This window comes from Neoarius graeffei, chromosome 25 (genome assembly GCF_027579695.1).
Source record: "Neoarius graeffei isolate fNeoGra1 chromosome 25, fNeoGra1.pri, whole genome shotgun sequence".
In the NCBI taxonomy this organism is placed as follows: Eukaryota; Metazoa; Chordata; class Actinopteri; order Siluriformes; family Ariidae; genus Neoarius; species Neoarius graeffei.
In genome coordinates, this window is record NC_083593.1 from 15,393,634 (window position 1) to 15,411,899 (window position 18,266).

Sequence of the window (18,266 nt, forward strand, 5' to 3'; positions counted from 1 at the left end):
ACTAGTCCATGCTTTCGTTACCTCCAGGTTGGATTATTGTAATGCCTTACTGTCTGGATGTTCCAATAAGTACATAAACAAGCTCCAGTTAGTTCAAAATGCAGCAGCAAGAGTCCTTACTAGAACTAGAAAATATGACCACATCACGCCTGTCTTATCCACACTGCATTGGCTCCCAATCAAATTTCGTATTGATTATAAAATACTACTATTGACCTTTAAAGCACTAAATGGTCTCGCACCACAGTACCTGAGTGAACTTCTGCTCCTCTATGACCCGCCACGCCTACTTAAGTCAAAAGGTGCAGGCTATCTGCTGGTACCTCATATAGTGAAGGCTACATCAGGGGGCAGAGCCTTTTCTTACAAAGCTCCACAGTTATGGAACAGCCTTCCAAGTAATGTTCGGGAATCAGACACAGTCTCGGCATTTAAGTCTAGGCTGAAAACATATTTGTTTAGTCAAGCCTTTTGTTAATGGTGTTTATGAGGTAAAGGTGTAGATCTAGAGGGTCCTCAGACATAGAGTCTCATCTCATTATCTGTAGCCACTTTATCCTGTTCTACAGGGTCGCAGGCAAGCTGGAGCCTATCCCAGCTGACTACGGGCGAAAGGCGGGGTACACCCTGGACAAGTCGCCAGGTCATCACAGGGCTGACACATAGACACAGACAACCATTCACACTCACATTCGCACCTACGGTCAATTTAGAGTCACCAGTTAACCTAACCTGCATGTCTTTAGACTGTGGGGGAAACCGGAGCACCCGGAGGAAACCCACGCGGACACGGGGAGAACATGCAAACTCCACACAGAAAGGCCCTCGCTGGCCACGGGGCTCGAACCCGGACCTTCTTGCTGTGAGGCAACAGCGCTAACCACTACACCACCGTGCCGCCCCCAACTAAAGCTTTGTCTAAGGAAATAACCAGATCTGAGATAAAATCTGCAAATTCAGAAAGAAACTCAGAATATGGCCCCGGGGGCCTGTAAATAATAAGTAACGGAATTAACTGGGTAGACCTATTTTCCGAGGCTACATATATTATATTAGTATGAAGAACTTCAAATGTATTAAATTTATAACCAGGTTTTTGTGTTACACCGAGATAATCATTATAAATAACCGCGATGCTTCCTCCTCTACCAGTTAGACGAGGCTGGTGTATATAACTGTATCCAGGATGACTAGCTTCATTTAATGCTATATATTCATTTGGTCTAGCTTGTACATAATGTCTTAATGTACAAGCTAGAATTATTTAGTTATCTGTCCAGAAAAATGACATGTCATCTAACCTTGCTCTATCTTGCAGTTGCACTCACTAGGCAGGCTTTTCTTTTCTTTGCTGGTGGCTTTTAGCTGGCTGAAGAGCGGAGTCCACCATGTTTGCCCACATTGACTTGTTTTGGTTTAAAGTAGGTCAAACACCAAACACCCCACGGTGGTCACGTGATATTGTTGCTACTTGCTTTGGCAATCACCAGAATTGTAAAATGTGGGATGCTTTTTATCTCAGCAAAACATTTACACATAGGTTACACAGTGTGTGCAGCAGCGAAACATCTTGAAACTACAAGAACAACAGAAATAGAAGATTTTGCCCAGCATTCAACTTTGTAGTCAGCACCTTCAAAATAGTGTGCAAAGCATCATCAAGGTAAATGGCTGCTTTGAAGAAACTGAAAAATATTTTTAAACACTTTTTAGTTTACCACATAATTTCATGTGTTATTTCATAGTTTTGATGTCTTCAGTATTATTCTACAATGTGCAAAATAGTCAAAATAAAGAAAAATCTGTGAATGAGTAGGTGTGTCCAAACTTTTATACGTTTATATCTCATCCCAACAATCTCTACAAACTCTCACATGCTCCAGCTCATCTTCATATTAATCACACATTTTAAATTATTTTAAATGGACTTTACCAAAACACAGTGTTTTCTTAAATTCAGTCTGAACAGCGGTGGGTTTCCCAAAAGCCTCTTAACTCTAAGAGCGTCTTAACTAGGAGAGTGTTCAAAGTGCTGCCTGCTCTATCATTTAACAATCTTTGTGCTGCAATGCTTTTGGGAAACCCACCCCAGATCAGTTGCCTATAAATCGAACATCAAAATATCAATAAACTGTAATTTCTTGCAGAAGCAGCATAACAAAGGTTTTTAAATAATGAACATAAAACATCTATTCATCCATTATCTGTAACTGCTTATCCTGTGCAGGGTCGCGGGCAAGCTGGAGCCTATCCCAGCTGACTATGGGCGAGAGGTGGGGTACACCCTGAACAAGTTGGCAGATCATCGCGGGGCTGACACATGGAGACAAACAGCCATTCACACTTACAGTCAATTTAGAGCCACCAATTAGCCTAACCTGCATGTCTTTGGACTGTGGGGGAAACCAGAGCACCCGGAGGAAACCCAAACAGAAAGGCCCCCGTCAGCCACTAGGCTCAAACCCAGAACCTTCTTGCTGTGAGGCAACAGTGCTAACCACTACACCGCCGTACCACCCTGTTTTATGAATCGTTATCTTTTGTTACAGGACTATATCTTATATACATACCGGTATGCATAATAAATATGTGTAACATATTATGTGATGGGCGGCACGGTGGTGTAGTGGTTAGCGCTGTCGCCTCACAGCAAGAAGGTCCGGGTTCGAGCCCCGTGGCCGGCGAGGGCCTTTCTGTGCAGAGTTTGCATGTTCTCCCCGTGTCCGCGTGGGTTTCCTCCGGGTGCTCCGGTTTCCCCCACAGTCCAAAGACATGCAGGTTAGGTTAACTGGTGACTCTAAATTGACCGTAGGTGTGAATGTGAGTGTGAATGGTTGTCTGTGTCTATGTGTCAGCCCTGTGATGACCTGGCGACTTGTCCAGGGTGTACCCCGCCTTTCGCCCGTAGTCAGCTGGGATAGGCTCCAGCTTGCCTGCGACCCTGTAGAACAGGATAAAGCGGCTAGAGATAATGACATGACATGTCATTTTTCCCACCTCAAGATTTTGGAGTCAACTTTATACTGATGAACACAGCCATGAATTAAATCACATTGTTTCTTTCAAGCAGATCTACTGCAAAGGCTTAGTTAGTCATATTGTTTTTGTCTTTTACTTATCAGACCAGAAAATAAATGCTGCCCAGGTAAATTGTCCCAGTGTCTATTTTCTTATAGAAAAGAGCAAACACGTAAACGCAGAAACAAAGGTGGAACCATCAACTCTGGCTCGAGTTTCACGTCGGAAACATTTTCTTGTCGTACTTCGTGTACATGGACGCTTCAGGTAGATTTTAGCTGCGTTCGATATGCATTACGTGTCGAGTTTAATGAAGATTAAACGTGATTTGTGACATGCAGCTAAGCCATCCGTCAGAGACATTTAATTAGCATCGAAGATTTGTATATACTTCAATATATACTTCATGCTAGCAGCTAAGCGCTGTGTTTTGGTTCACAGTTAGTAGCATGAAGTGCTGTCATTGAGTCAGCTGTATTTATGGTCAAACTTCAAACTGGGTTCATCTCTGTTTTTGGACTGTAATTTATTTTAACGCAAAATATGACAATTAGGAAATTGCTAGCAATAGACTACTTGTCTATCCTGTATTATGTGAGCATCGCCTGTACTATTCTGTAAAGACAGCTTTCTTATTTTGCTGAATACAATACTGAGTATTTTAGTGCACAGGTCTCATCTTTGGCTTGGACTGCTTTTACATTTTAGTGGTTTCCTTGCTCAAATGCACCTGATTCAAATAACCAGCTGCTTAGCAGGCCTTACTGAGGTGCAATGGGTGTGTGAGAGCAGGGAAAACACTAAAATGTGCAGGCTAGGAGGCTCTCCAGGAACAGGGTTGGGATCCTGTTCTTTACTGATGGCAGTGTAAAGGATTTAAACCTTTTACCCACAGTGATTTTGTTTTCTCTATCAGCACGACACCTTCAGCTATGTCATCGATATCCCATGGCTTTAAAAGCAGCAAGCAAGACTTCACGTTTGGGCCGTGGAAAGTCACCTCAGCAAAAACCCACATTATGAAATCTAAAGATATCGAGCGGTGAGTATTTCTGCATTTCTCACAGCGAGAAGGTTCCAGGTTCGAACCTCATGGCTGACGGGGGCTTTTTCTGTGTGGAGTTTGTATGTTCTCCTCGTGGCTGTGTGGGTTTCCTCAGGGTGCTCCAGTTTCCCCCACAGTTCAAAGGCATGTGCTTAGGTTAACTGGCGACTCTAAATTGCCCATAGGTGTGAATTGAGATGTGAGAGGAGAAAATCTCTATAATAATCAATCAAGTAGAAGGCAACCGGAAACCACTTAGAAACTTTGATGGAAATCAGAGCGGCCACACCACTGCACTGCGCTGGCATGCCAAATAGTGAGTGAGTGATAACAGTAATGGGTGGATTTTGTCGAGATATTAGACTGGAGATATTGGAGTGATTTTTATTGCTGTCCTGATCTTTCTTCTGATGACTTCTTGTGAAGGTTAGCGGAGGAAATGCACATGCCGTCTCTCCCAGAGATGCTTTTTGGAGACAACGTGCTGCGCATTCAGCATACCGATGGCTTCGGCATCGAGTTCAACGCGATCGATGCCCTCAAGCGCGTCAACAATTTACAAGACTCGGTACAAGTTGCATGTGCCCAGGAGTGGCAGGAAAGCAGGTGGGACTTGCTAAGTAGCACACAAAACATTAAAATATATATATGTATGTATGTATGCAGCTTTTGGTTTGGTCCACTGACTTGGGGGAGGGGGAAAAAAAAACATGGACAGCGTGGCTCCATGCACTTCTGTTGTATAGAAATGAAACCAGATTTCTTCTGCTATGTTGCCAAATTTGGGGCCTGAGGCTACATCCACATGACAACGAGATTTTTTTTTTTTTAAATATCGCGTCCACATGGGCAACGGATCAGTAAAATATCAGGTACATATGGCAACGCAATGCTTGCTGAAAACGATGCAATACACATGCCGCACTTCTACGTGCGCTGTAAGACGGTCCCATCGGAGACACCAGAACAACAGAAGAAGTAGGACGCATGCGCATAAACCCCTTCTTCTGTAGCATTAGCCACATAAAGTTTTGATTATTAATCAGTAGCGTAAAATAGTATCTATTGTCTAAGACACTTATTTATATTTCATATTAAAACATCTATGTAAATTAATACATAGAAAGCCTGGCCAGGCGCTGAACGTTCTTCTGCCTTCACTTTAAGAGAAATTCAGGGCGAGCATGAGCCTAGGTTCTTCCCTGTCACTGTCACACGCGCACACCTTCTCACTGCCTATCCTATGGATGTAGTCCCTTTAAATCACGTGCTCGTTTTTTGAATGGAGACGCGGAAAGAGGAATGAACGGGGGTAGATGGAAGCCGGTACGCCAACATTCTGATATCCTCCAGAATTCTTTAATGGTCCGGAATAAATTGAATGCTACACGTTGATGGATTACTTTGTTCTTCTACGCCCTTTTTGAGGAATGTATTGTTGGACTTAAACCAACATCTGAAGAGGTGAGATCACTCCTTTTTTTTTTCCTTATTTTTGCTGGCGGGATTGTTTTTGTTTTTGGAAAGTGCACGGGCGGTGCGCGGTTTTGGTTATACTGCTTCCGCAGTGTTTGGACTAAAGACTCTGCCCTAAGGGCTATTCTCTCTCTCTCTCTCTCTCTCTCTCTCTCTCTCTCTCTCTCTCTCTCTCACACTTTGCACCATTACACAATAAATATTCACAGTGAGAATATTTTGTAAGCGCGTTTCATGAACCAAGTTATAGGATTTGTTGACAACTCGCATCGAGTTCGTTACACTTCTACCCGGCGTGAAGCACTCAGTCATGTGGTTGTGACGTCATCGTAAACAAATCCGTTCTACTCATCCAGACGACTTCGCAACGGCGCCGTTGCCAGATTTTTCCACTCTGGAACCCGTTCTCAAAAGATTTCATTTTGGGGCACCCAAAACGCCGGTGCCGTGTGGACGCCAGGCCGAAACAATAAACAATTTTATCAGATTCACCTGAATCCGTTGCCGTGTGGACAGGGCCTGAGTCTGCGCAGGAGAGATGAGATCTTCCGCCATCCATGTTTTTACAGCCATTGTTTTGAACATTCTATCTTGCTGCAGAGCCGATTCAGAGCACAAGGAGGTCGTAAAGCGTTATGACTGGACGTACACAACAGATTACAAAGGGACGTTGCTTGGTGAAGACCTCCAGGTAAAGGTAATTTAACACATGAAGGTGATGAACATGTTCCTTTCTCCAAAATCTTAGCGAAACTTACTGACACGCCTGTCCATCCTAAAAGAAGTGCATATGATACTCAGGTGTCTTCTACATCAGAGCGGATAGACCTGGAGAAACTGAAAGCTCGGGAGCAGATCATGTTTTTCGAGGATGTGTTATTGTTTGAGGATGAACTCCATGACCATGGTGTATCTATGATCAGTGTGAAAATTGTGAGTGATGTGCATTTCATTTGCAAAATCTGTGTTGTGTAGTGCGTGTCAAAGTTAATACAAGATTCAGGGATGGTATTTACTAATCTGTGTAGAAGAAAATCTCTAGATCTAGAAGCAAGGTAGTTGAGGGGTATATGATCATTTCCAAAGGAAATATGATCATCATGTCCTTTAATCCAGACTCGGTGCTCGGTTGTGTGTTTCAGAGAGTGATGCCCACTAGCTTCTTTGTGTTGCTGCGCTTCTTCCTGAGAGTGGACGGAGTTATGATTCGGATCAACGACACACGGCTCTATCACGAGGCAAGTAAAGCTTGGTGTGGAAATACTGTACCAAACAGATTTGCCTTTGATTTATTAAATATTGCTATGTGGCAGGACTGATCCTATACCTGGAAATGTTTCTTATGCACCTTGTGTTCATATTAGTGTGAACTGAGAGTTCTCAGTTTTATTAGAATGAACAAACTATTTACAGATGAAATGAGTTGAATTGAGCAAATTTCTTAAATGTTGCTTAGATATGGTGTGGATTGTACTCCTGTGTGTTTTGATTTTTATGCACTCGAATTAAAGACAGCTATTTCAACCTCTTTTTTACAGTATAGATAAAGCATAACGATAACCAAGATAACTAAGAGTCTTACAAATTGTATAACTGCTAAATCAAGTTTGTTCAGATGTAGACTGGTACCAAAATTCAAAAAAGTGCTTATTTAAGGAGTTAAAGGCATTTTTGAGATAAAGTCAGCAAACGGTCTTATTTTGTCAATTTGGGTGTGCCGAATTCAAATCTGCGATATGCCGAGCTCTATCTGACCTCTGTTGACCTCTAGAGGTCATTGAACTTTGGGCCTGTAAACGTCTCAGCTGAACCCAGTTTCTCAGCTTTCTAAGGAAGGAAATGTACTAAAATGATTAATGAAGTTAGCAAATGGCCTTGTTTGTTAAATGTTTGGGTGCTGAATTCATTTTTCATTTGTAAAACGACATATGACCTCTGATAACCTCAAGGTCATTAAACTTGGCCTATAGGCCTATGCATTTAACGGCATTTTTAAACTGACTTTATTCCCCCAAAAAGAATATGAACGGACAAAAAACAAATAAAAAGGAACAAATACAACATTAAATGCCAGTCCATGTAAATGTGACTTACTTTTCGCAATGAGAATGCCTAGGCGATCACCTTACATAACATTGCATTACATTTAGCGGTTATTGTTTATACAAAGCTCCTGAAAAAAGGACAGATTCAGCAGCATACAAAATGTGGGGGCGTACAGGGTATACAGGTTAATCAGGGTTAGTATATAGGAGAGTTTTTTTCTTTGTTTGTTTTTTGTAAAGGCTTTACCCCGTTTAAAACAAAACAAAAAACTCTCCTATATACTAACCCTGATTAACCTGTATACCCTGTACGCCCCCACATTTTGTATGCTGCTGAATCTGTCCTTTTTTCAGGAGCTTTGTATAAACAATAACCGCTAAATGTAATGCAATGTTATGTAAGGTGATCGCCTAGGCATTCTCATTGTGAAAAGTAAGTCACATGTACATGGACTGGCATTTAATGTTGTATTTGTTCCTTTCTATTTGTTTTTTGTCTGTTCATATTCTTTTTGGGGGAGTAAAGTCAGTTTAAAAATGCCGTTAAATGCATAGGCCTATGGAGCACTTGCATGTGACGTCACAGCCGATCCAGATTGTGACAGACGCCATCTTGTCAGTCAAACGCCATATTTCCGCCTTCTACTTCTGGTTCTACTTCTGCCTTTTCTTCTGGAAAAACCTACTATATACAATTCTACTACAACGGCTGCGGCTACAAGCTCTCTCTACCTGTGCATGTTTTTTATGTTTTTTGTGTGTATTTTTGCGTGTTGTTCGTCTGTACCGGACTTCAATATCCACTACAACCGTATGGACTTACTGGACATGGGTTTCCAGCAGAAAATGACGGTTTGTAGCGATTTCCATCGCATGCACAACATTCCGGACGAGAAAAAAAAAAAAAACATTCCGGACGAGATAGCGAGACCAGCGGGGTCTCCGTGGATTGTTATTGGAAGCAAAGCTAAGGAGGCGGCGCCGGGAGCCGAAGCAAAAGCGAGGCTGCAGAGCCGGCCTGTTGACTAAGCTCAGAAAACAGCCACTCAAACCTCCACTGCTAAGCCTCTACCTCTCCAACGCCAGGTAAACAAGACGGACGATTTAGAATTACAGCTGGAATTACCTTATTCTATTCTATAATTGGCTGGTCAGTGCTATACTCAATACTTAAGTGACTTACCCATCCAGTGAGGATCATTTTCTTGTTTACAAGATGCCACATCTGAGTCGCTGACAAATCCTGAATTTCTGTAAAGATAACTGTCCAGAGATTTATAAGCACGCAGTGCTTCACCACTGAACAGTGAGGGAAAGTTAATGAGGTAATTATACACGTCCGGGTATTCCGCTGGCAGTTCCATATCCACTGACACGGTTGTGAAAACTCCGTCCGGAAAGCCATAAGGGTCACTAATCTGTAGATCGTTTATTTTAGACATATATCTAGTTATCTGTTCATTAGAAAAATGAGCCGTGTAGTCCGTCGGTTGAAATTGATCCATTCTGTACACGAGTGCAGCAGTATTCAGCGGTGCTGTTGACCGACAAGATGGCGGCTGTGTACTTTCCGGTCACGTGACTGCAAGATCTCTATAGGCCAAGTTTAATGACCTTGAGGTTATCAGAGGTCATATGTCGTTTTACAAATGAAAAATGAATTCAGCACCCAAACATTTAACAAACAAGGCCATTTGCTAACTTCATTAATCATTTTAGTACATTTCATTCCTTAGAAAGCTGAGAAACTGGGTTCAGCTGAGACGTTTACAGGCCCAAAGTTCAATGACCTCTGGAGGTCAACAGAGGTCAGATAGAGCTCGGCATATTGCAGATTTGAATTCGGCACACCCAAATTGACAAAATAAGACTGTTTGCCGACTTTGTCTCAAAAATGCCTTTGGGCGTCTCAATTCTGGATTTTGGTACCAGTCTAATGAGCTTTAATGGGAATTAATAGGAATGTTTTCTCCATGAATATATAATCTCTAAGCAGGACTGTGTATGATTTGGATGTTAATATTAATGCTGTTTCTAGACCTCGTATGACAACTGTATGCTTTATATTACACCATATAGAAAGTGTGATTTGCAATGCATCTGGCTAGTTTTTCATCTGATGCTTTTTCAGCCCTGAAATTAGCTCCGCCCAGTCTCTCTTTAAAACAGTGTTGTAGTCGAGTCACTAAACCTCGAGTCCGAGAACAAGACTCCAGTCGTACCATTTGACGGTGGCTGTTGTTGCCTTTATGTGAAACCGTCTCTGCTACTGTGTTGGACTAACGTTCCTGCTTGACTGCCCCATTTTACTTTAATAGGCTCCAGATAAAAAGCTTGTTCATCGCTCAGGAAGCCCCACACGCTATCAACAGAGCAATGAACATAGCATGTCACTTCCTTCTCTGGGTGGAGTCTTGCCAAATGACAGTTGAAGTTTGAGGTTGTCCCCTTGATGGTTCTTCTACATAAGGAACATATAGCAGTGGATTTTTTTTTTCCCCACTGCATGAGAAGTCTGTATAAGCAAAGTGGACAATCCTAGGGGCTTCTGTCCAGGCATTTTAGCACCATTAACGTTAGTTTGTTCCTGAACATGACGTATGAACAGGTGAACGTGCATTCTCTTGCCTGAAATTAGGATAAAAATTAATGTAGATTATTATGGCATGTTACAAAAAAATAAAGAAAAAAAAATCAGTCCTCATCTCCAATTTGCGAGTCCGAATGCAGTTAATGCACGAGTCCAAGTCATCAGTGCTCAAGTCCACGTCAAGTCACGAGTCCTTAAAATTAGGGCACGAGTCGGACTCAAGTACGACAAGCCTGCTTTAAAAGACCATTCATAAAGATACTGATGCTGCATTAGACGCATAATTTACAACCTCTGACGAGGAAATGCCAAAGAAAAAGCCTCCTCTAATCAGAATACCGAGTCAGACACTCAGGACGGTCTCCTGAGCCCGGAGTTCAGCCAGTGATTTTAAATCAACCTGGCTGCTCACAGCATCAACAGTAAACGATGCCTTTAAAGGAACAGTCCACCGTACTTCCATAATGAAATATGCTCTTATCTGAATTGAGACGAGCTGCTCCGTACCTGTCCGAGCTTTGCGCGACCTCCCAGTCAGTCAGACGCGCTGTCACTCCTGTTAGCAATGTAGCTAGGCTCAGTATGGCCAATGGTATTTTTTGGGGCTGTAGTTAGATGCGACCAAACTCTTCCGCGTTTTTCCTGTTTACATAGGTTTATATGACCAGTGACATGAAACAAAGTTCAGTTACACAAATTGAAACGTAGCGATTTTCTATGCTATGGAAAGTCCACACTATAATGACAGGCGTATTAACACCTTCTGTGTGCTTCGGCAGTGCATTGATACGGAGCTCAGATATCAATGCGCTGCCGAAGCGCGCAGAAGGTGTTAGTACGCCTGTCATTATAGTGCAGACTTTCCATAGCATAGAAAATCGCTACGTTTCAATTTGTGTAACTGAACTTGTTTCATATCACTGGTCATATAAACCTATGTAAACAGGAAAAATGCGGAAGAGTTTGGTCGCATCTAACTACAGCCCCAAAAAATACCATTGGCCATACTGAGCCTAGCTACATTGCTAACAGGAGTGACAGCGCGTCTGACTGCATCTGACTGACTGGGAGGTCGCGCAAAGCTCGGACAGGTACGGAGCAGCTCGTCTCAATTCAGATAAGAGCATATTTCATTATGGAAGTACGGTGGACTGTTCCTTTAATGCTGTATACCCAAGTGTTTGCTTTAGATGATTCGAATATACAGGCCTATTCACTCGTTACATCTAGAACGCTGAATATCCCCTTCGGACATAATGTGTACAATTGTACACGTGAAGTTCCATAGCATTTTTCCTTGCGTCTGAAGGGGATATGTTCAGTAGGCTGTTGTTTTGAGGAGGTCAAAATTTCATCACAATTACCCGGCAGGATTCCTGCCAGCAAAAGACAAATATTCACATTTTCTCTCACATTGTGGCTTGAGGTCAGAAATTATGTAAATAAGTTCTGATTTTTCTCTTCAGAGGTAAGAGTGTTTTGGATGGAGAGCAGAAAGAGGAGGAGACTTTCTTTTTTTTTTTAAGCAGTATAAACAGGAAAGAGTGACGTGCATCAATTGTCAAACAGTTTAAACTCTATTTCTGCCTGCAGGCTGGGAAAAACTACATCCTGCGGGAGTTCAGCTCACGAGAAAGTAAAGTGTCGGCTCTTCAGGTGAGAGATGTGCTCCTGGGCCGGACTACTGCACAGACAGACGTAAAAATCCATCCGTGCATTGAAATACACTTTTTTTTTTTTTTTTTTTTTGGTCCTGTGATAAAAACAGTGGGGCGGCACGGTGGTGTAGTGGTTAGCACTGTCGCCTCACAGCAAGAAGGTCCGGGTTCGAGCCCCGTGGCCGGCGAGGGCCTTTCTGTGTGGAGTTTGCATGTTCTCCCCGTGTCCGCGTGGGTTTCCTCTGGGTGCTCCGGTTTCCCCCACAGTCCAAAGACATGCAGGTTAGGTTAACTGGTGACTCTAAATTGACCGTAGGTGTGAATGTGAGTGTGAATGGTTGTCTGTGTCTATGTGTCAGCCCTGTGATGACCTGGCGACTTGTCCAGGGTGTACCCCGCCTTTCGCCCGTAGTTAGCTGGGATAGGCTCCAGCTTGCCTGCAACCCTGTAGAACAGGATAAAGCGGCTAGAGATAATGAGATGAGATAAAAGCAGTGGTTTAATCCACCTGGTCCACATACAGCAGTTGAGGTGGCTGGGGAGGAATTCACTCCGACTTCTGCAGAGCTCATGGTTTGCTTGGAGCGATCAGAAATCTAAAGCTCCTCTCCCCAGCATTTTGTTTGCTAATGAATTCCACGTGTAGCTGTTATAACTTTTTCAAATCTGTCCGCCACAGAAAGTGAAAAGGGAGAAAATCACATTTAAAGATTAAATTCAGTTGAAGTGAAGTACAACGGTCACATCGATGGTCTAAAAGCAACTGTTTGATTTTATTTCCATGTAATTTTAATATGCAATAAATATCCAAATTAGAAATAAGACAGTAAAAAGTTTGTCAAGGCCCAGCCACTCCCTAAAAGTCTACTGCTGTACTCCTTTCCAGCTGTCTGGCTCTTCCACATCCGGCAGTCTTTTTATGTCTCATAATAATAATATCCTTTATTTTATATTAAAAGAGCAAATGTTTATATGTTTTCAGGAAGCATTTAAACATATTTACACTATAAACTGTTTTAAGAATCCTTTACGCCTCTGTCATCTCTATTATATATTATTACTTACCGATATTTGAGAGAATTTTAAGCCGAGTTAATATTATCCTGAGCTGACAGGCAAGCATTCGCCAGCCAAATGTTACGTTTGTAACCCAGTTTAAAGGTTCTGACTGCAAAGTTGAATTCTGGGCAGAAATGTTGTACGGCTATTGCTGTTGGAGTTTCGAGATGGTATGTGCAGCAGCGAAACGTGGATCCTATGTGTAAATGTTGTGCTGAGTTAAAAAGCGTCCCGCATTTTACTATTCCTGTGATTGCCAAAGCAAGTGAGCGACAATATCACCTGACCACTGTGGGGACCTACTTTTAACCAAAACAAGTCGGCATGGGCAAACATGGCGGACTCCGTTGTCTCTCCCCTCAGCTAAAAGCCAGCAGAAAAGGAAAGAAAAGCCTGCCTATTGAGTGTAACTGCAAGATAGAGCAAGGTTAGATGACGCGTCGTTTTTCTGGACAGATAATTAAATCATTCTACAGTGGTGCTTGAAAGTTTGTGAACCCTTTAGAATTTGATATTTCTGCATAAATATGACCTAAAACAACATCAGATTTTCACACAAGTCCTGAAAGTAGATAAAGAGAACCCAGTTAAACAAATGAGGCAAAAATATTATACTTGGTCATTTATTTATTGAGGAAAATGATCCAATATTACAGATCTGTGAGTGGCAAAAGTATGTGAACCTCTAGGATTAGCAGTCAATTTGAAGGTGAAATTAGAGTCAGGTGTTTTCAATCAATGGGATGACAATCAGGTGTGAGTGGGCACCCTGTTTTATTTAAAGAACAGGGATCTATCAAAGTCTGATCTTCACAACACATGTTTGTGGAAGTGTATCATGGCACGAACAAAGGAGATTTCTGAGGCTCTCAGAAAAAGCGTTGTTGATGCTCATCAGGCTGGAAAAGGTTACAAAACCATCTATAAAGAGTTTGGACTCCACCAATCCACAGTCAGACAGATTGTGTACAAATGGAGGAAATTCAAGACCATTGTTACCCTCCCCAGGAGTGGTCGACCAACAAAGAGCACTCCAAGAGCAAGGCGTGTAATAGTCGGTGAGGTCACAAAGGACCCCAGGGTAACTTCTAAGCCCATGTTTACATTAGACCGTATCAGCGGATCATCAGATTAACGTTTTTAAAACGATTAGTGTGCACACAGCAACACCAATACACGATTTGCGTGCACACAGCAATACCAATACACGGATACGCTCGGCTCCGCAGGCATCCTGCGCTCCAAATCACTCCGCCCTGAACAGCGAGTGCCCTCTGGAGGGTGCGCACTCCGGCCTTGCGCAGCTCACAGAGCACGCGAGTGAACAAGCTGTGATTCGGGACTGAGCCGCTGTGTGTGTGATTAAAGCGCATATCACTTACCACTTGCAAGTGGAAGGATGGCAAGCCTAAAGACAATCATAACTACACAATGGGCAGTATTTGCATCAGTGTTTGCAGTATTTTCATACTTTTATACTCTTTAATGAAAGGTGATACAAGGCGGAAGTCCGCGCCGTTTTTCAGCGGTCGCGTCACATGACCAACGCCAACGAATCAGGAAGGTGGATGTCACAGTGACGTTGTCCAATGAGACGCCAGCTAGAGCTCAGCACAGCGTATCCGCGTATTCTGAATGTTTACACAGCACCGGAGCTGACACGATCTGGATTGAATACGTGGACCCTGGCGGATTCCCGTTTCCCGGCATTTCCAGGCGGTTTAATGTAAACGGACAGTGCATCCGCGAAGAAAACGAGACAGATACGGTCTAATGTAAACGTAGCCTAAGCAACTGAAGGCCTCACTCACATTGGCTAATGTTAATGTTCATGAATCCACCATCAGGAGAACATTGAACAACAATGGTGTGCATGGCAGGGTTGCAAGGAGAAAGCCACTGCTCTCCAAAAAGAACATTGCTGCTCGTCTGCAGTTTGCTAAAGATTATGTGAACAAGGCAGAAGGCTATTGGAAAATGTTTTGTGGATGGATGAGACCAACATAGAACTTTTTGGTTTAAATGAGAAGTGTTGTGTGGAGAAAGGAAAACACTGCATTCCAGCATAAGAACCTTATCCCATCTGTGAAACATGGTGGTGGTAGTATCATGGTTTGGGCCTGTTTTGCTGCATCTGGGCCAGGACGGTTTGCCATCATTGAAGGAACAATGAATTCTGAATTATACCAGCGAATTCTAAAGGAAAATGTCAGGACATCTGTTCATGAACTGAATCTCAAGAGAAGGTGGGTCATGCAGCGAGACAACGACCCTAAGCACACAAGTCGTTCTACCAAAGAATGGTTAAAGAAGAATAAAGTTAATGTTTTGGAATGGCCAAGTCAAAGTCCTGACCTTAATCCAATCTAAATGTTGTGGAAGAACCTGAAGCGAGCAGTTCATGTGAGGAAACCCACCAACATCCCAGAGTTGAAGCTGTTCTGTACAGAGGAACGGGCTAAAATTCCTCCAAGCCGGTGTGCAGGACTGATCAACAGTTACCGGAAATGTTTAGCTGCAGTTATTGCTGCACAAGGGGGTCACACCACATACTGAAAGCAAAGGTTCACATACTTTTGCCACTCACAGATATGTAATATTGGATCATTTTCCTCAATAAATAAATGACCATATAAATAACTGGGTTCTATTTATCTACTTTTAGGACTTGTGTGGAAATCTGATGATGCTTTGGGTCATATTTATGCAGAAATATAGAAAATTCTAAAGGGTTCACAAACTTTCAAGCACCACTGTATAGCATTTAGCTATTTTAGCCTTAGAATGCATGGGATCGACTCCACAGTAGCGAGTATGGAGTTATACACCTAGTGTTTTAATCTTGCACAGAAAGAAACAGCAACAGACAGAAGATAGGTTTTTTTTTTTTTTTTTGTTTCACGGATCTTTTTGCAAATGTCAACCACAAATTGCGTGCCTGTGACACAAAACTCTCTGAGGTTGATTCAGAGTCACGATGTTTTCTGCACGTCTCCATCTTGGTGTGCCCCAGTTCCATAGTTATGCTAATTAGTTTAAGCTCCTTGCGTTCGGCTGTTTCCGTAGGGTATGACCTGTTTACCTCAAGAGGTAGGAAAACGGTCCCAAAACGGAAAAGCGACCCTCAGCATATCAAAATGATCACATCTAGTCTGCAAGATATTGTTCCTGTGAGACAGAGGAAAATGGCACACACAATAAAAAGCTTTGAAAATTTCAGATGACTTTGCATTCAGTACCTTTTAAATTATTAATCAAAATTAGTCTTTTTTTTTTTTAAACCACATATATATATTCACTCACTCACTGGCCACATTAATAGGAACATCTGCTGATTCATGCGATCAGCCAATCACGTAGCAGCAGCAGTGCAGCGCATAAAATCATGCAAGCACACATCAAGAACTTCAGTTAATGTTCAACATCAGAATGACTATGACCGTGGTGTGGTTGTTGGTGACAGATCTTCAAAAATGTCCTGCTCTCTAGAGTTTATCCAGAAAGGCAGTTAAGCAGCAGTTCTCTGTGTAGAAACATCTTGATGAGAGAGAGAGAGGTCAGAGGAGAAAGGCCAGACTGATTTGAGCTGTCAGGAAGTCTGTGGTAATTCAAATAACCACTTGGTCGAGTCTCGGTGAGCATAAAAGCGTTTCAGAACACACACCACATCAAACAGTGAGGTAAAAGAGTTCCACTCCTGTCAAATCTGGATAAGATCGTCTGCTAAATGCCATTAATGTAATGTAACGAGGCTACAGTGGGCACGGACTCGCCAAAACTGGACAGCTGAAGACTGGAAGAATGTCACCTGGTCTTCAGGTTGTGCCTGTGAGATGAGCCGTCTCTCAAATCTCAAATACTAGTCACAGAGGTCACGCTCCCCCCCCCCCCCCCCTTCGTTTGATGTGAACATTAACCGCCACATGATTGGCTGATTGTTATAATGGCAGATGAGGATATATCGATGCATTTAATCTTTAGTATATAAAACTTCTCTAACCTAATTAGTGTTGTAATGTAGTATTCCATCCATCCTTCGAAGATTAATGGCTACGTTTATTTATTCTGCTTCCTCCTGTGGTTGCTTCTGTTCATGCCACTTCTTCCTTTTCTCTCTGCAGCATGTTCCTCCAGCCTTCTACACAGATCCTAATGAGATCGTTCAGCATTTACCACTGACACTCATAGAGTGCGAGAAACTCGAATTCCCAGAGCCACAGCCCCCAACCGAGTCTCCACAGTGACACAAAGATTACACATATCGAACCTCAGAGTGCTGATCTTGGATCAGTCTGTTGCAGCTATATTCACAGTGACCGCTGAACCCAGATCAGCATTCAGACACTGAGATGTTTGATGCCTGTGAACCCAGAAATGGAACTGGAACAAGCGCTAGGGTTGGATCTTCCTAGAACGCAGGTCCATCAACTCTCAGCTCTGTTTAAAGAGTTTTCTAATGAATCAAACACTCGCTGTCTGCCTCAGTCAGTTACTGGATCATCACATCTGTTTGAGTTGCATTTTCTCTCTCACACACACACACACACACGATGTAACCAAAATGCCAGCTTGATTGGGTTTTTTTTTTTTTGAAGACACCAGTAGCAAAGGAAGTGGATTGTTGGTTGATTATTGATTATGAGGCATGTGGGGGGAAAAACAAGAATTACAAAATGGTTTATTAAAAGTATGTGTTTGTAATGGTCACTCCACTGTGTGTTTTTGTGTTTCACATAAATAATGGAGAAAATGAAAAAGGTCATGTAAATGGAAACAAAAACCTTAATTATTCTTTTTTTTAACAGTTTGTATGTTGTGGTTGTAATTGTGGATGTGTTGTGAAATTATGTGCTGGGGTTATGGTATACAGCCTTCGTATACGTCATCATTACCTGTGAAAAATCCCAGCCAATAGAAAATAGTGTTCATATACAGGATATGGGTTTTTACAGGAAAGAAAAAAGCTGCATCTCATCAGTTTTAGGAATTTATATGTACGGTTTCTTATTAATTACAGCTCATAATATCTTTTACCTAGAATATACTGTTTGTTTTATGAGATGCTTGTTCTGTGAGAACAATTGATTTTTTTTTTATGTAAGTATACAAAACATTGAATAGTTCTATCATTTATAATAAGATGAAATGGACAACTTTTAATTCTAAAAGCTTTACATTATTGTTCTTTAATATGAAATCAGTTTACTGTGACACTTCCGAAAAAGCATGGAAAAATAAAGCATGCTCTGTAAGAAAGAGTAACGTCTTCAGTTTTGTCGCTGATAAAAAGCAGATGAATGGAATGGTGGATATTCTTGCAAAGTACATTCCATACTACGTGCTCCATTACTTTGAGATCAGTTCACTTGTTGGGG

General features: G+C 42.2%; 1 protein-coding gene across 2 annotated transcripts; it reads left to right on the forward strand.

Moving 5' to 3' along the window:
- Positions 1 to 3,227: 3,227 nt before the first annotated feature.
- Positions 3,228 to 17,598, forward strand: tiprl (TIP41, TOR signaling pathway regulator-like (S. cerevisiae)). 2 transcript variants are annotated; one of them, XM_060909377.1, is made up of 8 exons: positions 3,228 to 3,285; positions 3,935 to 4,060; positions 4,490 to 4,669; positions 6,140 to 6,236; positions 6,341 to 6,472; positions 6,682 to 6,777; positions 11,768 to 11,830; positions 17,013 to 17,598. In XM_060909377.1, the coding sequence occupies exons 2-8, from the start codon at positions 3,951 to 3,953 to the stop codon at positions 17,133 to 17,135; spliced, it is 801 nt and encodes a 266-aa protein (XP_060765360.1). In that variant the 5' UTR covers positions 3,228 to 3,285; positions 3,935 to 3,950; the 3' UTR covers positions 17,136 to 17,598. The 2 variants fall into 2 exon arrangements, with proteins under 2 accessions (XP_060765360.1, XP_060765362.1); XM_060909379.1 differs by having other exon boundaries at positions 6,140 to 6,230.
- The last annotated feature ends 668 nt before the right edge of the window (positions 17,599 to 18,266 follow it).